Source organism: Mustela lutreola, chromosome 13 (assembly GCF_030435805.1).
Source record: "Mustela lutreola isolate mMusLut2 chromosome 13, mMusLut2.pri, whole genome shotgun sequence".
Lineage (NCBI taxonomy): Eukaryota > Metazoa > Chordata > Mammalia > Carnivora > Mustelidae > Mustela > Mustela lutreola.
The window spans coordinates 72,333,710-72,357,265 of NC_081302.1; the positions used below are offsets into that span (position 1 = coordinate 72,333,710).

The window sequence follows — 23,556 nt, forward strand, 5'->3', positions numbered from 1 at the left end:
TACTCACTAGGTCAGAGTGCTCCAAGATCTGGCTGGTTGTGAGGTCCTCCTCTTCGGAGGACTCATCGGAGTCCTCGTGGTTCATTTTATTTAGGCTGGGAGACCTTCCTGAAAGTTGGCGCTCCTCCAGGAGCTGCATATCACACTTGTCCAAACTGTCCAGAGAACGCCTGCGCACTCCCCAGTTGAAATTGTCCATGCTCTCACCCTGAAATCACAGCATCGGCTGGTTTTTATGCCAGAATCTTCCTGCACTCACACCTTCACACATTCAATTAGTCATAGCTTAGAAATAAACGCTTTCATTATGAACTTCCAAGCTCTCGTCTACTTTGGTACCAAACATTTTGTTTACGTGATGTGAAAGGTAGTAAAGCATACTATTTTCACCTCAATGCATATAGAATTATAGGTAGAAGTGATTACACACTTCTCTTGGGCCTGGTGGGTAATATCATGTTTTATTTATTTATTTTTTAAAAGGTGACTTTGGTCAACTCTATTATGATCTAGGTGTCCGAAAATCAGTAAGAAAGAGACCATTTCTATTAAAACAACCTCCAAAGAGGTATGGCCCCTCCCTGGCCCATTTAGTACTGTTTTCGGAAGGAAAAAGAGTAGGAGCTATGCTGTAGCACATTCCACATCCTCTGGGTATTAAGTAGAAGAGTATTAGGTAAACATTCCAGCCTGTTCCTGCTACAGCAGTTTTCGCAGATCAAATGCAGAGTTAAAAGAATATTTGAGAGCAGCTGAGTGAAGTCTGATGGGTCATGCACTATGCAAAGGCCAGAGCAGCATGGCTTAACTTTTGCTTTAGGTTCATCTTTAAATAACTGTCCCACCATAGAAAATTGTTGCTTTCCTGGACCTGAGATGATTGACCTGGTACCAAGCGCTAATGCTGACTTGTACCTTTTCATTTCCAAGACCTGCTCTAAGTGGCAATGTAGGCATTAGAGCTTCTCATATCCCAGACTTTCTTTACAGACCATTTGATATTAAATAAGCATATTTGTCCAACACAAAAATCTTCCCTAGAAAGTAATTGGGGTTTTATTTTTTTCTGTTAAAACAGGAATAAAGGAAGAGAAGTCTTCCCTGGTCCCTTGATAAGCAAGTTTTTACCTATGTAAATATATAACTGAATGAAATCTAGCCCAGAATCTTTTCATTTAGAAGTCATTTGAAACACTGTCTGATGGTTTGCTGAAATAAAGTAACGTCTTCTGGTGGGAGCTCAGTAGCATAATCATATAATATGAGAGATGTAAAATCACTGTTAAAAGTATAAGCTTTAAATTTATTAATCTTCGTTTGGGTTAAGGATCTATTTCTTCTGGATCCTAATGGAGCAAATCTTGCCATCCTCATAGATCCCTCACATAACAGATGCTTTAACTTTTATGAAGTCTTTTTTTTGGCTATTTGTGGTAGAAGGCAATAGGTAAGAATCCCAAACCCATTCTGGATCTGATACAAAAATTATCATAATTTATTCGCATATATGATGTTTAGGATTGTTCTTAGGACTGTTTGATTATAAAGAGTAGCTGTTTCTGCTATTTTATCTGTATCTATACCTTTATCTGTATCTGCTAACATAAATTGTCACCACATAGTTTTTTTTCCTAATAGAAAAGATTAACTGTTGTGTTGGGATTTTAAAATAGCTATATTGTGAAAAACTGATAGAAAAATGTGGAAGAGGCGAGAGTTCTGGAAAGAAAAATAAAATGCTAGGTGTGAAGAAATTAAAAAGATGAAAAGAATAAGAATATAGAGAAAAAGGAGAGAAAGGTGAAAATTATTGGGAGAAATACACAAATATGAATATAAAACTTAATTCCTCAAGCTGATTCTCTTGCACCACCTCAGTGAATGGGTTGGATGAACTATCTTAGGCAACAATTCTGGACATCTTGCACACTGAACCTGAGAAGAATCATGAGCTTACAGAGAAATACAGATGTCTTGGGTGAGGGAATGCTACCCTGGGCATGGATCGCTGTTCCTACTGTAACGACTACACCTCTGGTGAAGACCTGAGTACACCAGGCATGAGAACTAGGGGTAAGGGAAGGCTGTTGTTGCAGGAGGAATATCTGGGTGTCTTTCTAGAAGATGCAGTAGCTCCATTAGAGGTGAACGTGTTGAAACTGTTTCCCTGGTAGTGGTTGAAGAATTGAGATGTAGTAGTGCATCTATAGTATGGGTATCTATAGTTTAGCTCGAGGTTCAAGTGTGTGAATATTAAAAAGTCAATAGTGCTACAGTCTAGCTCAAGGTCAAGTATGTGCTTATTGAAAGAAAGTCAATAGTGCTCACCAACTTCCAATTATAAAATAAATTCTCATCATAAGAAAAAAAATTGTAATGTTGTGTGGTGAGGATGATAACTAGATTTATTGTGGCCATCATTTCCCAATATATATGACTATAAAATCATTATATTGTACCCCTCAATGTAATATAATGTTATATATGTTAATAATGCCTCAATAATAAAAAAAGATGGAACAAAAAAAAAGTCAGTAGTGCTATAGTTTAGCTCAAGTTCACGTGTGTGGTAATTAAAAGTCAACCTATGTGGTCAAAAGTCAAAACAGTGTTCTACTGATTATGTCAGATTTTCTATGTGTGAGAAATTCAGGACATGGCGAATTATTCAAGACAATCTGCATCTTTCAGTTATCAAACTTAAATAACTACTCAGGATTTATACTGAGATGAGAAAGTATTAGTGATAGAACATTCTAGAAGTGTCAGAAATAATATTCTTTGAAATAATTCTTTTTAATTCTAGAATTCTGTCAAGTAAGGTTTATTGTTGAAAGAATGTAGGTGCAGCATGGTCAAGTACAGTAGGGTGCTCATAGGTCAGTTTGCCCCCAATGATCCTGGCTTATGACTGTTGTCCACATGCGGTTATTATTAGCACTTCCCATTACTTGAGAAATGGTTCTCATTCGCATGAAAGTTTATATAGTCGCCATACAGACAGAGTGCCTCGAAAGGCATCTAAATGCACTGGAGAGTGCATTTCCAGGCATCTCATGCCTGGAAAGGATCTAACTGGAAGTGTTGGTGGTATACTGTGAGCTGCAGCTTGCTGACTTCACTTTTCGTAAGAGAACTGAACCACAGAACCAATCCAATTGGACAGCTGCTTTCTCAGAAATCATAAAATTTCCATAGATTTTCATATTTAAAACCTCACATTCGCTCAAGAGATATACTTATGCAGCTTCTAGACTAGGCATCTCAAGGTTTTAAAACTATAGTGTTTATAGCTTAGAAAACATTTGTGTTTACAGTTTAGAAAAATATTTCCATACTGGAGCAACAAAGAAAAATCTTTGTATCACACACACCTCAATGTAAATATGCACGCAAACAAGCATACATATGCTAGAAGGGAGGAAAAAAGCAATTATGTTGTTATAAGTCTGCAATGATGCAAAACATCTACTTAGCATATCTGAATTAAAGATAGCAATCATCTTACCTGAAGTTCCTTGGTAGCAGAGTAAATGGACAGAAAAACAAATGAGAGGTCTATTTAAAATGATTAAAGATACTCAAGTGCATTCATCTTAGTTTTAACACAATAGCAATAAACAGGGCCAACAAAATAGGCTTCAGTAGATGTGACTTCAAAAAAAAAAAGGTAAAGATAGACAACCCTCCAGAGAGAGAAATCAGTATCAAACACCAGGAAGTTCCAACCATTTTAGGGGTGGATGTTCTAGCCGGGGTAATAAATCATAAGTACAATTTCTGGAAGAGCTTGCCACTTTGGTGCCTAGCAACTTCTGCTCCTCAACACTTTATTTTGGAGGGGGCCGCGGATGCTTACATTTTTATTTGTGAGAAAATTGTTAAATGTTGTGAGAAAACGAATGAGGGCCATCAAGTAGGGGGAAGAAAGTTGGCATCCCCTCATCTACCTCGCAAGACGGAAGTGTTTTCGGTTAGGATATGTTCACTGCTGATGTGCAATTAATAGCAAGGACACATTACCTTTTAAAGATTCAGAAAAATCCCAAGGTAAACTTACAGATAGGAGTCAATACATTCTGAGACTATTTAATGAAAAGGAAGAGACATAAAACAAAACAAAACAAAAAGCTTGTCTTTCTTTTTTGATAATAGACGCCAGATAAGCTTGGCTCTTCAGATGAGACTATGCTTGAAATTTTTCACCAACGACAGAACAAAGGAATGCTTGCTATGTGCCTGACACTCCGTAGAGGTTATCTTACTCCCTGCCTCAACTTGACAAGCAGGTATTAGCATACCCATCTAATAGATGAGGAAGTCAAGAGAGATGGCATCCACGTTTCAGGGCATAAAGCTACATTGGTGGGAGAGCCAAAATTCCAAGTTGGACCTGCCTGACCAAAGCTTGAGCATTTTTCCTCTAGTACTCTGTAAACTTGCTAGGATCCCTTATTATAATCTTATTGAGAAGGAGCAAAACATTCTCAGATAGTTTATTCTACTTGGATGGAATATATAACCTCACACTCTTATAAAATCTTAATCATATAAGATAAAATGATCACTATGATTTTGGAAATTTTCGTCTGCTAGGATAATAGAACACTAGAAGGAAGAGCAAGTATTCATTATTTATTGTTCCTGAAAACCATTAGCATAAAATTTAAGTTGAGAGGCACCTCAAATTTGCCTTCCTTTGTTTTGACAGAAATGAAAGTTTTTCGTTTTTCTGAAATTGTGTTTGATTCCTCTATATCACTCCTGAGAGGTCATGTCCCAGAACACTTTTTTTTTTTCTTTTGGCTGAGACTGGAAAGTGGTACCTCCCTGTCTTCATTAAGCTTTCCCTCCTTTCTTTAACTTCCAGAGTAAAGAGGGTACCTAAGCTTGAATTCCAGCCGAAGAACAAAGATTAGGTCAGTGGCCCAGATCAGGGAGCTAATCTTCTGATATTACACGTAGCTCTGCCCCAGGGACATTTTGAAAGTATTCTAAATGGTTGTATTTTGCTTTAGACTTTTAAAAACAATCCTCACCCCACTTAGTTAGTTATTGATTTCTCTATTACTCATTAACAGTCAGAAAACTCTGCAATACTTTTTACTAATTCATGGTGAAAAGCTGACACTTGTTTTAAAGATGTCTTAAGGACTGGATCTGCTAAACTTGTTTTCTACAGAAAGAACAGGTAAAGAAAACATTCTTCATTCTGAGGACATAATTCTCCCCAGACATCCAGGGTAAGCCATAGATGGGAGGAACAAAAACAGATAACTCCTTGGCCTGACTGCAGTGTAAGAGGACTGGTCTACAATCATGTCCTTTTAGTGAAGGTGAGCAGCTAATGGAAGCACCATTTCCTACAAGTTCATAGTTAAGTCAGGAGATGCCCATCAGAGGATCTGATAAACTGCGAATATGGGCCTCTACTTTAACTGAAAGACTGGCATAAAGCCCTTTCTCTTTCTGGGAAAATCAGTGCATTTAGCTAAACATGAACTCCAGTGTGTTAAGGAACCCAGTGAGCCGGCTCGGTACTAGGCGTATTATATATGCTAGTCTCCCATCAGTCAATTTTGTTTTCCTCCACGAGGCCGAGACTAGCCCCAACTGGAAATGAGAGGGTCAGAATGATGCCCCTCCTTCCAATCCTAGTTTTCAAAATCATGATTCATAACTGAAAGCATCCTATTACCATAATTATCATTCAAATCCCCGAATCTGCATTTGCCGGTTGAGACATGAATTCAGCTGCTCCAGGTGTCGGGAACGCTAGCTATGGACCTAGAGCAGAGCTTCACGCGCCTTCTATCTTGTTTCAAGTTGTAATGATTTCATCAAACAGCACAAAGACGCCGGAGCCCTCAGGCTCCCATCTCCTGTTGGAGCAGGCAAGCTTTGAAGCGATCGAATTAGAGTAATTTCACTTTAAAAATAATTAGATGCTTAGCATATTTTACCCAGGTACCAGCGAACGGGCTCAGAACTTGAATGTTTTTGTGATTTCTTTTTTTTCTTTCTTTTTTTTTTAAGTTCACCTTTGGACTGTACACACACACTCTTTGTGTGATCATTAAACGTCAGCTCTTTGCCATTTAGAAATAACTTGGCAGCCTACGCCGTGGACTCAGACAGGAAGGGTGTGGTAACTTTTGGCAAAGTTAAGCTGCTGTCCTTTGAATAAGCTGATTCAAAATAAAGTTTACAGCTTTCCAATTAAGGACTCGCTCATAAAACCTCATTATTTAGCGGGTAAAAAGAAACTGTTTCCGTTAGTCAAGGAAAAGCGGAGTGGGTTATTCCTTACAGAGAATATACCGTACCTCTCCATCCTCCAGCTCCACATCCAGGAAATCAAAGTCCCTAAACACCCTAAACTGCTGCTCGCTGTTTGTGTCGTCCATGTTCTCCTGCTCGCGGGCGCCGTCCTCCGAAGACACCAGGCTCGTCTGGTGCTCCAGCAGGTCCAGATCCCCGCACGACGAGAAAATCACCTGCGAATCACAAGCGTCCTCTCCTGAGAGACCGTTCTCCCTTCGGTGTTTGTGCTACAAAAACCGTAATTGGCTCTTCAGGCCCTCTATTCCCAGTACACACCTAATTCCTTCAGTGGGTATTTTTAGAAGGTTCTCTCATTATTTATGTTGGACAGGTGCCTTCAGATTAAACTCCTTGCGAAGACGCAAGTTCACGCAAGAGGAAAATACTCAAGTCACACTGGTGCTTTGTAGTGGATGAAGACTGGATCCCACCTGGGTGTGTGTGTGTGTGTATGTGTGTGTGACCACTGAGTGTGTGTTCACAAACTAGGCAGCCAAGAAATTTTCCATTGTTTCTGAACTGAGGTTAGGAATTATACACAAGCACGTACACTTCACAAACATACGAGCACATGATATTTTAAGGATTACTGATACCAAGATAGGTTCTTGTAGAATGACCTGTGAAAGCAAAGGATTTAACCCTTTCAGAGAGAAACCAGGAACTGATAAAGAATAAGAAAAAGAAGCCAAGAATTACTTTCCTTGCTCATCTGAATTATAGACGGGTATCTGAGCAGCCATGCTCATAATTTATACCTAAATTCCTTTCCTGTTGATATAAACAGAACAAAACTTTTTTTTTTTTCCTATTAAGAGCTTTTGTATGTTAATATTTTAAAGCTATCTTCTGTGTTTAGGTTATTTCCACCAGGACATTTTACTAGAACTTTACAGAAATAAGAAACTGCAAATGAACCTCATTGTTTTGCTATCCAGCCTCTCCTGAAAATAGATTGATATTAAATAAAGTGAACAATATGATTTTAAAAAGATTTTATTTATTTCTAGAGTGTGAGCAGGGGAAGGGGCAGTGGGAGAAGGAGATACAGAATCCTCAAGCAGACTCTGTAGTGAGCCAGGAGCCTGAGGCAGGGCTCGATCTCATGACCCGGAGATCAAGATCTGAGCCGAAATCAAGAGTCAGACTCTCAACTAACTAACTGAGCCACCCAGGTACCCCTGAACAGGATTTTTAAAAATGATTATAATGTCTAGTCTTCCTTGAAAAGTAGATAAATCATCTATAAGAATTTAATATAACAAGGTCTCTCAAAAGAAAAAAGAATAGATTTTTAATGTATTTTCTTCGCCCCACAGTGTTTGAGAACAGTCCTGGGGCTGGCACTATGTTCTCATAAAATGGCCCACGACACACACTTTGCACAGGGATGGTGACTGGGTCTCTGAGATCAATAGCACTGAGCACCAGGAACCTAGTTCGTGACAGATGGGGCTAGAAATTGGATTCCCTCCATTGAAGGCTCTTTTCCCAGTTAGTGCCATGTCTCCTGTCTGTCCCCTACTCCAGGCAAACATCTGTAGCTAGAAGAGCCTCAGCACCGAAGCAGGCAGTTTAGATCTGAGGAGGACGTGCCAGCCCCAAGGGCAGTAGGCAATGGCCCTTGCTGGAGGGCTGCCCTGCAGAGAGGCAAAATGCTCTTTTCCTCTCCTTCCACCTGCCCTGCCACGATTGCCTCGACCCCTCTGCCCTCGGTAATGTCACTGGAGCCAAGCAACAAGCCACTGATCAGTTACACGAGAAAGGTGACTTCAGCGGAAGCCGAGCTTAGCTGCTGGCTGGCCGCGGCACTTTTCCCCAGATAAGAAGACACCAATCTGTGCCTGCGCGAGAATGTATGCATCTCTAACATTTCACCTGCAGACACATTTTGAGATTGAAAAGACAGCTTCCCTGGGCAACCATTTGCTCATTCTTTATCTGGGAAATTATTTAGTTTGCTATTTTTTTGTTGTTGTTGTTGTTGATAACAAAGATGCTGAGATATGGACGAAATAAAAATGCCCGGTGAAACCAGACCCTGAGATTTTTATTGCTTTGACTACAGTAGACTCACAGACAACTTGAATTTTCTAAATTATATAAAAGCTTCAGAGGCTAAATTCAAACACTGCGATTATTCATTTATTCCAAAGCCCAATGGCATGCTGCTGTTCTTCTGTTTTAACTGTAACATCAGTGGACATTTATAAGAGAAAAAAAAAAACCCATAATGATATATCATTATTTCCATCCCTATGGTGCATGAATAAAACAATGACATCACAGGAAGCGGTATGCATACACAGAGCAAAACTGCACCCCAGAGGAATGTATATTAAATATGATGGTGCAGGAGAGAGTCATAAATAAGGACGTCTGAGCATCTTCATAAAAAAAAAAAATCCAAGAAATCTTAAACAATGAAAACTGAGTATTTACTTGCAGACAAACTAGAGCAAACAGCCCACAAAACTGTTCATTGTTCATTGTTTCTGAGCTAAGTGAGATCAAAAATTGCAGTGTGGAGAGAATCTAGGGGTTTGATCTAGATGGTGGGTATCCTACCTGTAATTCCTAGCAGATTTCTCTAAAGCTAAAAAAGATTGAAGGTAAGAAAGACACGGTACCGACATACACGCGATACATGACAGAACTTACTGATGGATTTTTGCTTAATCCTACTTCTTGGCCACACAGAGAAAGGACATGCACCAACTTCTCTTTTGTCCTTTTCTGGAAAAGAGACACACAAACACGTTTTAATCATGAGGTCCTGGGATCAAATATTCTCCAATACTGGAAGCCATTAGCCACATTGGAATATGGACCCTGAAATGTCGCCAGTGAGAACTGAGACGTAAAATACACAAAGGCTGGGAATGAAAAAGGAATGCAAAGTATCTCATTAATAATTGCAAAATATTGGTGGCATATTGAAATAATAATATTTGATATATGGTAGATTAAATAAAACATTATTAAAAAAACAGGTTGTTAAAAATGATTTTATGTTTCTTTTTATTAAAAAAAAATGCAACTGTTAGAAAGTTTAAAATGAGGTGCACATTATGTTTCTACCGGACAGTGCTGATCTAAGTTTTCCCAAGGGAGGGGGGTGAAAATCAGCCCCTGGTTCTTCAGCAGATATTGCTGACTCCCCTTGATAATCTTGTCTGTTACAACTTTCAGCATTAGCAAGGCTTTCCTTGCTTATACCTAAATTAAATCTTTTATGTTCTAGTACAAATCTATTTTCCTTAAATGGAAGAATAACTTTACCTTCTGCAGAATTAAAAAATTCAATTATCTGCAAGCCATATTAAATCCTTTTCAATTTATTCTTCCTAAAGTTAAACAGATTCAATTCCTTTTGCTTTTCTTCATGAGCCTTATTTTTGGGTACTTACGCATGGAAATTCTTCTATAAACTGTCACATTTTCCAATGATATAGATAAACTAGATCTCAGGATGATTGGTGAGTTGAGAATGAAAAGGAAGAGTAGCCAGGGCCCAAAATATGTTAATGTACTTCAGAAATGCTCTTAAAGCAATCTTGGAAAATGATTTTTCCCTTTTAATCTGATTTAAGTTAATGTGGAGACTGCTAGGAGGCCAGTGTCATTCATAGCCTTTCTTTCTTAATGGAATTTGGCTTCACTTCATTCTTCTTTCCAAAATTATAGAAGGGATTCTCAATACCATGTCTTTTCAAGGTCAAAGACAGGAAGACCTTGATGTGGGCAGATGGCGAGAGATTTGCTAAAATATTTCCCTAACTTTGTGGGCATTTTACAATTCTAGGAAGGAATCAACACAGAGGAACCTAGAAATGGGATGTATATTTTTCTTCTCTTTTCCAAATCCCCAAGAAAGTATAGTAGGCTCTCTTGCACAACAGCTCAATGAAATGTCATTGAGAAACAGCAGTGCGCCAGCAGGTAACATGCCATCCATTTCCCTTTCCTAACCTTGTTGAACCCTACAGTGCCCTGCTCAGCACCCACCATTTGACCTTCTTCCAATAATACCATCCCTCTTTTTATCTTGGGAACAGCTCCTCTTGCATTAAGTGGGGCTTTGCCTGTCTCACACACGTTGCAAGAGTCCCTTCTCTAGAATGGGTATGGATGTTGGGGAAGGAAAGCCTCTGTCCTAAAATCATCAGAGCCAAAGACCGTGCAAATCTGGAGCTGCTGGAGGCTGTTGGTGTTTCATAAGACAAGGGTCTGCTTGAGAATGAAGTTTCTGGAGAGGGAAGGAGGGCCACTACTGGGAAGGGAAGGAGAGGACAGTGAGAAGTTAAGGATCCAGTTCCTCATTTTGTGTACTAGAATTCAGCGGTGTGTGAAGACAAGATACAGGAGTTAATAAATTCCTTTTCCACTTAAGGTAATTTTCCACCGGGCTTCTGTCATGTTAGTTACTGAAGAGCCCTGAATAAATGCAGAGATTTCACTTAACAGCAATACAGCCTTAGGCTGTGATAACAGAACTACAGAAAGATCCAGCAGCCCACTGTGCTCCGTGTGGCTCAGACTGTCTATGGAGACCATGACTGGAGTGTGTGCTTAGAGGACAGTACTGCTGTCCCCAGAAGGGCCACTGGAAAACAAAGTATGTGCATATCTTAGACTAAGCGCAAGCCTCCCAAATGTCCATTCACAGAGCAGCAGGTAGATCTGACTACTTTCTACCTACTCTTTTCTCCCTGACCCCTTAGAATCATTCACTAATCTCTTCCCTCCTCCTGCCCCTCTCCATCAGTGTAAGAACTGAGACAATCTTACTGGTCTACACAGCACTGTGGCTTGAGGGAGCAACCACAAAAGCAGATTCCGCATTTGTGTAGCCCTATCATGCAGAATGAGCTAGGAGAACTAAAGATGTATTATTTGGAGAAAAGAGGGCTCATTTCGGCTAGTGGCAGAGGGAATGGGTTTCTTTATCTATTTGAAAGGCTGTCATGTAAAAGAGAAGCCACATTTCTTTTTCTAAGTCTTAAAAAGAGAACTAAGAACAATGGGTAGAAGCAGCAAACATCAGACTTCACCTCAATGTAATGCGCAGTTCAAAGATAAATAGATTCCCTTGGAATGCCACGAGATCCTCATCTCTGAAGTGTTGATGCCTCAATGGGCAACGTCAGGTTGGCAGTGAAGGAGCGCCTTATCACACGGGCAGCTGGGCTCGCTGGGTCCCCCCGAACTCCCTTCCAATCCTGAGAGCTTAGGATTCTGTACCTGAGAATACTGGGGTCTTTTCCAGCTTACAGGAACAAGGACATTGGAGTTGGAGCCTGATGATGTGGACGATATGCTCCTGGTGACAGCCATGGCCCTGGGCTTCCCATCCCGTCCAGAAGAGCTCTGTAGCTCATCATACCGCCTCCCGATGATGGGCGTCTTGACAAAAAAAAAAAAAAAAAAAAAAAAAAAAGGAATAAAAAAGCTCACATTCTCCTATCTTTTTTTAAAAAAATTTTTAAATTTTTTAATTTTTATAAACATATAATGTATTTTTATCCCCAGGGGTACAGGTCTGTGAATCGCCCAGTTTACACACTTCACAGCACTCACCAAAGCACATACTCTCCCCAATGTCCATAATCCCACCCCCCTTCTCCCAACCCCCCTCCCCCCAGCAACCCTCAGTTTGTTTTGTGAGATTAAGAGTCACTTATGGTTTGTCTCCCTCCTAGTCCCATCTTGTTTCATTTATTCTTCTCCTAACCCCTTAAGCCCCCATGTTGCATCACCACTTCCTTATATCAGGGAGATCATATGATAGTTGTCTTTATCAGCTTGACTAATTTCACTAAGCATGACACGCTCTAGTTCCATCCACGTTGTCGCAAATGGCAAGATTTCATTTCTTTTGATGGCTGCATAGTATTCCATTGTGTATATATACCACATCTTCTTGATCCATTCATCTGTTGATGGACATCTACGTTCTTTCCATAGTTTGGCTATTGTGGACATTGCTCCTATAAACATTCGGGTGCATGTGCCCCTTCGGATCACTATGTTTGTATCTTTAGGGTAAATACCCAGTAGTGCTATTGCTGGGTAATAGGGCAGTTCTATTTTCAGCATTTTGAGGAACCTCCATGCTGTTTTCCAGAGTGGTTGCACCAGCTTGCATTCCCACCAACAGTGTAGGAGGGTTCCCCTTTCTCCGCATCCTTGCCAGCATCTGTCATTTCCTGACTTGTTAATTTTAGCCATTCTGACTGGTGTGAGGTGGTATCTCATTGTGGTTTTGATTTGTGTTTCCCTGATGCCAAGTGATATGGAGCACTTTTTCATTCTCCTATCTGTTTAATAGTTCTGTGGAATATGGGATCACTCTACCCAGCAGCAACCAAGCACGGCTTGTGTGAATAAACCTTAGAGAAGTTCAGAGTCACAAGCGGGCTCATTTTCCTGATGTTCAAACACACATTCTAAAGCATTTTACATCTTCGACATCTGCCCACCCTCTTTAGCAGCTGAAAATAAATCCAACTGCTTGTTCTTAAACATACTCTAGAAACCACTGATAACGATGAGAAGCAAAACGTTCAGGAAAGCAAATAGTTTTCAGATGTTTACGCGGAAAAGGATTGCTTATCATTATAACAAGAGACCTTTGTAACAAGTTCCTTCCCTTCTTCTCGAATTTTAAATACTCTCAAGTATTTAAAAATTTATTTAAGTGGATTATATCCTTTTGATTATTTAAAGGAATGAATTTGGGGCCAGATACTAGGGCAGTAGTTTAGACATTCTCTCCCTGAGAGTTCACTTCTCGTGCCGGGTCTGGCGGCTGGGTAGACAGCACCGTCCACACTTTTGCCCCAACGAGGCTGCAGAAACCCGTCTGTGGGCCTGTGCTCGGAGGTGGCAGACACCGGCTGGAAATACTTCATCTGTTTTTCCAGCTTTTTATTCTGATGCAGCTGGGTCCCTGCGGGTGGGCAGGCAACTGGCTGCTTGTTTTCTGCACCCCTTTCGAACAGAATAAACTTCCCTCAAGGAATAAAAGTAGCTTTCTCCATCAGCCATGTAAAAAAAATATTAAAAATTCAAAAACCAATTGATTGGATACCTCAATATCATACGCATCCTAAATATAGTTGCAAGTATCACAATGGCAGAAAAGAGTATCTCAACCTGTGTACTGAAAGGACAGAAGGTCAATGAGGTCATTGTGTGAAAAGTAGGCTTCAACCTACTTCCTAGAGCAAGTAAGCTTCATATAACCACATCTGGTTTATTCCTTCAGTGGATTTATTCATTCAGCAGTGTTGAAGAATACTGTTAAGTACCTATCTTGCACCAGACACCAAACCAGACCCTGGTAACCAGGGGGACAGAGCATAGTTCCTGCTTTGGTGGGCTTATGGGGCCTGGGGTAAGCGAGGCAGGAAAGCAAAGGATTTATACATCTTAGAGTAAGTACAGGGCTCCCATATGTCCATTCACAGAACAGCAGGTGGACCCAACTACCCTCTACCCTCTCTTCTTCCTGATTCCTCAGCTTAGCTCACTGGTCGCTTCCCTCCTCCCGCCCCTCTCCCTCAAGGCAAGACTTCAGATAATTTTACTGGGTCTAGAAAGCAGTGTGGCTTGGGGAAGCAACTGGAAAGGCAAATTCTATATTCCTATAACTCTCAGTCATGTGCTGGTCTGGTTGGGAGTTCGGGCAGCAGAAGTCGTGGATGTAAAGATAGGACAGGACACCTGTCATACAAAGGAGTGAAGGTCATGGTTTAAAATGCTTCAGATCATTCCATTTTAAAGTTATCTTTTTTAAAAAAATCATTAAAAAAAATAACTGAGGCTAGCTTCTAACTTTAGAAGCTGCCAATTGAGAGCCTCCAAGAATATGACACTTGATGTGTTCTTAAAAAACAGAACCTAATTTAGGCCTTAGAAAGCTTAATTTGAAATAAATGTAAAATAAGTCTCTCTTTCCTCTCTTTTGACCTCTGCCACTATCTCTCCCTGCTAAAATGCATAGAAACAGATCACATACCTCTGAAATATCAAAGTGAAAGTCTAGGGTTTTTCCAGGTAACTCCTTAGAAGCGCTGGTCCACACTCGATGGATTTCTATCTTGGACAGGTCACTGTGCTGGTAGGAAGGCAAAACAAGGCTGGCAGATCGAGAAACTACCAGCTTCAGGATATTTAAAGCTTCTCTCCAGTGAACACTCTGAAGGGAATAAAACATTCAATGGTCAAAAACAAGTTCATTAAAAAAAAAAACAAAAAGACCCCCCCCCCCGCCCCAAACCAAATCTATCGCTAGCTACTGGAACTTCTTATGACCTGTCTGAATTCACAGATTAAATACAGTGCAGCAAATTCCATCCTGTGTAAAAGGTAAATGACATAAAAAGACAATTTATATGTAAGAGGAGATAGAAGCAAATTTAAGAAAAGTAGCAAATTTTGCCCATATTCAAATAAACAGAAGTTTAACATTACAAAGTACCATTTTTGCCAATGAGGTACTTCCTTCATATGAATAAAACCTTTGCCCAATGCATTTATGCTATTGACCACTCACTCTTTCTCAAAACTCTCCCCACCTCCAGCTTCCAGTCTTCCTTGGCTGGTCTCCTACTCCCCCGACTCCTGCTGCCCTCCTTGCTGCTGGCCGCCTCTTGTCTTCTTAGCTCATATTTTCCACATGACCCAACCCAACTCTGGGAGCTGTTCTTGACTCCAATCTTTCTCCGTCTCCTGGTAAATTGCTCCCTCCTTTCCATTTGTGGTGGGAGTGGGTCAGCTGTCTCCTCTGTGGCTCCTGCCTAGATCCTGCCTATCCTGGACAGAAGTCCAGCATAACCTCCCCAACTATAGTCATCTTTCTAGAACTCTTCAGACCAAGCCCCTTCTCTGCCTAAACTTCTTCAAGGGCTCCCTCTGATGGGCAGGGTGGAGTCCACACTCTTTGAGCAGAGCCCACAGGAGTAATCTCCCCTAGGCCGCCCCTGGAGTTCCTCACACCAGGCAAGCTCTCTTTGCCACTGTGTCTTCACTTATGCTACTCCCGCCTCCTGGAACGCCCTTCCTCTCCTTATTGGCTTATCACAGGCTTACTCTTCCTCTCAGACTCATCGGTTTTGCCATCTTTTCCTCCCTGACAAACCCCAGGCAGACTGAAGGACTTCTCCCACAAAAATATTCAGCGTAAATAAACTAACTTGATAAAAGTTATTATTATTTACCCAGCCTTTGGCATAAGAGAACATGAAATAAAACACATTTCCTTCACTGTTGAGTTCTGCACAGGGGAGGCCATGATCTGGATGTGAAATTAGCCATCATTCAAGAGAAGATATCAAGTAACAGAGATAACCCACAGGCTGGAGTTAGAGTAGGTAGCCTAGTCAAACAGTTTTTTTTTTTTTTTTTTTTTTTCTTTTTACCAGGGGCACATAATTTGTAGAAAAAGAACTGAACCCCTGGCTCCCATGACTTCTGTGAAGTGAGAAAGTGTTACTGAATGCCCACTAAGTGCACAATGATGTTTGGAGAAATGCCACTTGAAAAATGGAAAATGGAGACGTCCTGGAAATCATTCTTAGCATTACATAGCTTTGGCAAGCAATGCGATGTTGAAGTGATGATGGGAGGAAAATGTCTAAAATTTACATTGTATGGCTTTGTGGATGAATTTAGCCAGATAGAACCTAGCATCTGCCTTGAACTCTGCAACTCCCTGGGTACCCTCCTGTGTTTGTTGGTTGCAGTATTTTCAAGCACATTTATGCAAGTCGCTTAACCTCACTTCTCTCCACTCTAAATTGACAACTTTAACCACTGAATTAACACTTTGCATGTGGAAACACCTGGCCTAGATCCTAGCACATCTGAGTTCCTTCTTTCTTTTCCTTCTTTGAAATAGGATACTACAAATACAACCCTCCTGGATCCTCCCAGCCAGGTGTGTGCTTTTAATACCCAGCGTGCAAGCCCCAAGAGGCAGAAACAAGTCCTCTGAGGGCCCAGGAATGCATCAGGGCTGGTCCTGTCCTTCTCTTCATTGTACCAAACAGGGTGTAATCAACCACCACAACGGACTGTTCTCTGGGTGAGGGATACCAATGCACGAGTGTGCTGCCTGGCATGCCTGTAGCTTTGAAGCCAAATACAAGCTACAAACCCTCAGTCTTTCTGGAATGACTCTCTGGAAACATCCTTGTTCATAAGTGACATCATCCAAATACTCACTTGCACATATTTTTCAATGGTCTTCAGAACTTCCACATTGAATTGCTTTACAGGGACGACAGACAGGTCCATGTAGCTGAGCAGACTGTAGATCACTTGGAGGAGGGGCTGCTGCATACTGGGGAGGCCCTTCTCCAGCAGCTGTGGGAGGCAAGGCACAGTGTCAGCCAGTGCGAGACCAGCCTGTTCATACAAGAGCACCGATGCCCCCCTATACCTTTATGGCCACACATTTCCTTAAGGAAAGGGGAATCCTAACCACCAAAGAAATGAAGACATCACTAAAGGTAGTGTAAGTAGTTCTGAATATATAGATATCATATCCACAGTGGAATACAAGAAACCTTAAAAGGAAAGCACCAAATACCACTAATTATTTAAAATACAAAGTAACACAAAAGACACAAGTTACTAGGTATCAAATTGGTGAAGTTTCCCAGGTGGTAAAGGTCAGTGTGGGTGAGGATATAAGATGGGTGTTCTTACACACCAGTGGAAATGCAACTTGGATAATTTGGCATTTGGCCTCAAGAGTACTAAAAACAGTGTATAGATTTTGAAATAGTAATTTTACTTCTAAGAACTTTCCCAAACCTATAGACGCTAAGATTTATATACGAGATTTCACCAGGGTATTATTTATAATGGTAAGAAACCCTCAAAGCTAAACAAGAAAGCACTGTAAGCAATACAATTGTTGAGCACTACGGAAATGGATACAAAATTATGGTAAATTGTATGATGAAATATACAACAAGGAGAATGACATTTTAAAAGATTTCATTTATTTGTGTGTGAGAGAGAAAATGAGAATGAGCAGGGGAAAAGAGTAGAGGGAGAGGGAGAAGCAGACTCCTGACCAGGGAGCCCAATGTAGGACTCGATTCCAGGACCCTGGCATTACGACCTGAGCCAAAGGCAGACGTTTAACCAACTGAACCACCCAGGCACCCAAGAATGACATTTTTAAGATAGTAAAGGCTATCAGATAATATTAAGTGAAAGAGGAAAGATATACAATTTCTGTATAGAAGATGATGCCAAAATTGATGTGAATGGGTAGGTGTTACAGAGAAATATCAATGGACAGAGATCTAACAAAATGCTAACAGCGTTTCTCTCTAGATAACAATGATTTGGATGTTTTTTCTTATCTCCACCTCCTGTTCTTTTCCCTACTTTCCCGTATCTACCAAGCTTTCTTTTATGGACATATACTATTTTCATTTTCAACACTGTTTTCAAAAAAGAAAGCAAAATAATGAGAACATTTATATGACAGACATCATAATAAAAAGTTACTGTTCAAAAAAAAACTATAGAAATTATTCAAATAAATGCTGGACTTCCACATCAAAAGTGGTCAGAAGAAATAACTAGCAGGGATGCCTGGGTGGCTCAGTGGGTTAAAGCTTCTGCCTTTAGCTCAGGTCATGATCCCAGGATCCTGGGATTGAGCCTCACATCAGGCTCTCTGCTCAGCCTACTTCTTCCTCTCTCTCTCTGCCTGCTGCTCTGCCTACTTGTGATCTCTCTCTGTCAAATAAATAAATAAAATCTTTTTTTATTTATTTGACAGAGATCACAAGTAGGCAGAGAGGCAGGCAGAGAGAGAGGAGGAAGCAGGCTACCCGCTGAGCAGAGAGCCCGATGTGGGGCTCGATCCCAGGACCCTGGGATCATGACCTGAGCCGAAAGCAGAGGCTTTAACCCACTGAGCCACCCAGGCGCCCCTAAATAAATAAAATCTTAAAAAAAAAAAAAAAGAAAGAACTGAGCAGTTAACACATGAGGAAATGAACAATTAGGCAAATCTGTTTTGTGGGAAAATGAACATTATTCCTAGAGGAAATACATAAACAGAATAATTTAAAAATACCAATAAAAATATAAAGCTGAAAAAAAGGGATAATAAAATGTAGTGAGGAAATGGGAATACACGTTTATACACTGTTGGCAGTATTGCAAATAGGGGGAATCTCTGTGAAGACAATTTCCCAAATGTGTAGAACTAAATAATGTATTCTGGTTTCCATGCTCTTTACCTGGATAGTTAGTTAGTTTGGGAAATGCCAGCAGAAATCACCTGGATGCTACCCAATAAGGAGTCTACATAAAAGGACCAATTGTAATAGAACAAGATTATGAGTATAAATAACAGGGGAGATGTTTAAGCAAATTGGGTTACATTAATCTGTTAGAATCCCACAATTGATGAATGTGACACTACGCGAACACAAAGTTAATGTTGCATGAACAGAGGAGGTTCATGGGCAATACTGACCACAGCTACCTAAGATTATATATATGTGCATCACCAACACCTGAAAAAAACACATGAGTACTTGAAATGGGAGTTAATATATACTATGCATGGTGGGAAGTTAAGTTTATGATAAAATTTTCAGTGACCGTTTGCAACAAAGTTTCAATAGAACAAATTAGGTAACCCATTTTTACTTATTTTCATTGTGGCAAGATGTATATAACATAAATTTACCACTCTGACCACAGTTAAGTGTACAATTTAGTGGCATGAAGGGCTTTCACACTGACTTTCACCACTACTTATTTCCAGAATTTGTTCATTAGCCTGAAAGAAAACTCTGTTAATGGTAAAATACTATGTCTCCATTACCCGCTGTCCCCAGGCCCTGGTGACCACCAGTCTGCCTTCTACCTCTGCGGATTTGCCTGCTCTATAGAAGCACCTCGCCGAAGCGGCATCCTGCTCTGCTTTTCCTTTTGTGTCTGGCTTCATTCACTTAGCATCATGTTCTTAAGGTCCACCCATGTTGTGGCACGTGTTAATGCTTTATATCTTTTTAAGTCTGAATAATACGTGTGTGTGTGTCTGTGCCACATCCCATTTGGATTTTTGAAACTTTAAGTCTAGTGATGCAAGCAAGTTCTACCTCCTTGCTAACTTGCACTTCACTTTAAGACAGGCAACGTCTGCCTTCGTAAGCAGGGCATTTGCGTGGGTTATCCTAGTATCTCTTGTGAGCCGAGGGATGTGTGTGCATTCTGAGTAATTCTTGCAGGGACAGATGTGACCAAGGTGACTATCCAAAGCAGAAGGGTGGCATATAAGAGCGGCTCCTTAAAGTGCCAGGGATGGGGTGTGGAAAGAACCCTTGGCTGTTGACAGTTTGAACGCAGCTCAGATATTGCTGACCCAGATTGCAAATCAAAATCCTGCAGATCAACTATCTGTGTTGATGGATGGGGTGAGGACCTTCTTTCAGGTACAAGGGTTTAGTCTTGTGGAGACTTTCAGAGTATGAATGAGTCTCCAATCTATCTGCACCCTGTACTGGTGACATAAGAAAGAAAAGTTGGAATGCACTGATTTCAGCACTTCTGAAAAGGCCTTAGCAAGAGGTGAGCATGCATGTCCCTCGAGCAAAAGCAATGGCAAATACACTAAACCAAGGGGGCTGTTAGTGGCCATCTCTGTCACATTTCGCGACCTCGTGCGTTAAGCTACTCCGTGACCAGAGGTGCTACCAGAACACATTTCACCACTTGTCTGATATGCTGTGTATTTCCAGAACCAATGGGCACAGGGGCTTGGAGCTAATGTGCTAGAAACACACTTGTAGGGTGATGAAAATCCCATTCCAGTATAAAACACAAACTTCAAGTTAAAAAGCATATTTCAAAACAGATGGTTTGCTAATTAGTTCAGCGCAAACAACCATTAAACATATCAAGTCACACAATAACTCCTTAAATAAGATTTGAATACCTGGAGAAATTAGGATAAAATTTCCTAATTTCTGGAAGGTTCTGGCAGGTATTAGTGTAGTAAAAAGTAGGAATTAAAGCTTTTGAGGCAGGTATACCCCAGTTCAAAGGCTGGTTCTGCCACCTTAAACATATGGCAGGTTATTTAACCTGGTTGAGACTCAGATTTTTTTGTATGATGGTATGTTGTGAGGATTTAAAATGATTCCATACAGCCTCTATGATAATATATAATAGGCAGTCAATAAATGAAGAGATTATGACTCATTCCATATAAGTATTTTACCCGTGAAAACTATAGGAGGCTTATCCTTCATTGAAGAGCTTACCTCTGCCAGGTAGGTCACCATATTCAAGGTAATGTCAGCATATGCTTCATGGAGGTATCGGCAGACCACGTTGACCCATGTGGCACAGTCCCTCGTGTAGCTGTGTGTTTTATAAAGGGTCATGACATGTGCAAGATTGGAAAGTTTGGGGTTCTTCTCTTCCAAACACACCTTTTAAGAGATGAAAATCAATTAGGGATAAAATAGCCTGACAAACAGAAAGATGTGTTGGAAATTTTGCCGTAAGATACATTTGCAGTTTTTCTCTGGGATCTGGAAAACACATCAATTTGACAAAATGCAGAAGTGCTTGTCTTAGTAATTAGCCAATATGATTTTCACAGATTCTTTCCATCTGTCTTCTCAATAATGAAACCACAAGACGATGTGCATCAGCTACTCAGAGGTGTCAATTACTAGCTGTATCAGTTATGATTTTCAGGTTTTTTGAAACCCATTTCCCCTTTGGAGCAATTTCTGCTTAGTATTGGACCTTTCTGAAGGTCTATATGGATCCACCTGAGTGAGCCAGAAATCATACCTGAGCAATCCTTTCAGCTATATCCTTGCAGAACTGATTGGGATTTTCAAAATGCTGGATCAGCTGGGGCAGGAGACACAACACGTTCAGTGGAAACCCTGGATCAGAGAAGATATGGGGGGGCAGATAGGTGAATATGGTGCATTTTAACTATTAACAGTGGCTAGGGATACTGCAGATTTTATCCTGAGGTGATGCAAAGCAGACTTTTGAACCAATTTTACTGTGATCTAACACGAAATCCAGGGAAAAAATGTACAACCACAATGACACAAGTTTCAGAGGAGAAACTCAAAGTAATTCTAAACTATGGTTACTGTTCTACCATGGGCTGTGAATCAGGATGACGGGCAGAGATTTCCAAAAACAGATTAAAATGAACTCAAGCACTAGTTTGAAACTTTTTAATCAAAAACTGTATTTTAAGAATAGCTTGTAGGAGAGGACATAGGCCAACAAATTTAGGTCTCCCTCCTGTAACATAATCTTTAAAATAAATGATAAGTAATGGCTTAGTACCACTGTATTAAGCTCTACCTTCATGAAAAGAAGTCTGGGCCACATGCCATGGTATTAAAAATATGGCTGGTGATTTGGCTTAATTTAAAATGATAGGGAGCCAAGTGAATTTTCAAGAGGGGGAAAAAAGCTAAGAAAACAAAAAAGATTTAGGAGTTAAGAAAAAAGAGAAAGGTTTATCTGTACAGGAACAATGAAATAAACTGACAGTATCTGCAATTTGATCTGGAAAGCACAAAGAAATGACCAATATATTACTTCTGCCCATTTTAAGCTATTGCCTTAAACATGTCTTCTGCAATTTAAATAATTTTAAGATTTACTTTAGGTATAATTTTGAAAGAAATGACAAACTATTCCCAAAGGACCATTTCCAAACAGAATTGTTGAAAGTACTAAGTCCATTACCTTATTACGCGCAACATAAACACAACCACCACCAGAACTGTAAGAGAAGGAGTGATGTTGGCCTTACCGATGGCTTGGGATGAATCCACCATGGATACTTTGGATACTGGTGTGAGCAAACTGAAAAGCTGCAGGGTCAGGTCGGTGGTGGTGAGGGAGGTGAATCCTTTCAGCAGCAGCTGCTGCAACCCTGAGAAGTCTGACCACTTGAGCTGTGCCTGGAGTTTTTCAAGTTTTTCTCGGTTCTCAGCTTTATCCAGCGGCATGTGAGCCAGCAGTCTGTTCAACAGCCTCAAGGCCATAAGGTATTCAAACTCAAAATCAGATTCCATCAAGGCCACTGTGACCCAAAAGATGGTGGCCAGCAAGTTGGTTGGATGGTTTATGTGCGACGGGTCTGAGAGGCTGTCTTTCAAGGAGGATGAGCTTCTGGTTTTTGAGGAGAGGCCTTGTTGGGTACAAGCCTGAATTCTGTCCAGTGTGGCACTCCTGGGTGGGTCTGAGGATCGGTCGACAACACCAAATTTCTTGGGCACAGAAAAGCTTCTTTGATGCCGGCTCCGTTCTGCTGTGTTGCCACTGGCCGCCCCGGGGTTCACATTTAGCTGTCCTGTGCTCTTTCTGCTTGCTGTTAGTTTAGTGCTAGAGCTTAAATCTGGTGATGAAGAGCTGGGTATAAAAATTTAAAAAGTTCAAAAGAAAGCCAACATGCTTTAGGAAAGAGCCAGTCCCTTTAAAATCCACTGACAAACAATAAGGTAGGGAACTTGTTCTTTGGAAATACTGTCTATACTTTTTTTTTCCATACCCTTTAGCTTACAGGAATAAATATCCTACTCCTAGACTTAAAGCTATGGAAAACAAAACAAAGAGCTTACCAACAAAACAACAACAAAACCTAAGAGCAGTTGGTAGTGAAGGTTACTGATCTTTCATTTACTTTTATTTTTTCAGGTATTTTGGCTTTGGGAAGGAGTAACTTATAAATAGAGTATACCTGATAGGCACACAGTTTAATATTCTATTAACTGACAGATAAGAACATAAATGGAAAGGATATTATCTAGAAAGAAAAGAGTTTGTAACTGCATCAAAGGGACTTTTTTATGCTTAGAAAATATCTATGAGAAATGATATCTAAGCCTATTTCAGGCTGAAAAGATAAAACTCTTTATCAGTATTCTTGCTAAATTCTTATTGACTGAGATAAATCTGTAAGTCTATATAGAAAATGTGTATGATGTTAGGAAACATACTAAAATCACCTATCCATAAAAAATGCTCAACTTAAAAGTGAAACAAAGCCCAGCGTGATTTATGATAACATTACTGAGTCCATTTCAAGCAAAATGAGCTCTATTATACAAACAGAATACGGAATTGTGAATGATTTGAAATGGGTAATTAAACATTGGCAGGAGCAAAAGGAACAAAAATAAAAAAGAAAGATCCTAG

General features: G+C 40.3%; 1 protein-coding gene across 7 annotated transcripts in view; it reads right to left on the minus strand.

Moving 5' to 3' along the window:
* Positions 1-23,556, minus strand: part of FRY (FRY microtubule binding protein) — a 437,325-nt gene that overhangs the window by 34,258 nt on the left and 379,511 nt on the right. For all 7 annotated transcript variants that reach the window (XM_059144289.1, XM_059144291.1, XM_059144290.1 and 4 more), the window contains 9 exons: positions 22,169-22,770; positions 21,175-21,272; positions 20,634-20,804; positions 16,555-16,695; positions 14,348-14,527; positions 11,569-11,730; positions 8,986-9,060; positions 6,327-6,497; positions 8-208 (listed from right to left, as the gene is read on the minus strand). In XM_059144289.1, the coding sequence (XP_059000272.1) occupies positions 8-208; positions 6,327-6,497; positions 8,986-9,060; positions 11,569-11,730; positions 14,348-14,527; positions 16,555-16,695; positions 20,634-20,804; positions 21,175-21,272; positions 22,169-22,770 (1,801 nt within the window). The remainder of the gene's footprint in view (positions 1-7; positions 209-6,326; positions 6,498-8,985; positions 9,061-11,568; positions 11,731-14,347; positions 14,528-16,554; positions 16,696-20,633; positions 20,805-21,174; positions 21,273-22,168; positions 22,771-23,556) is intronic.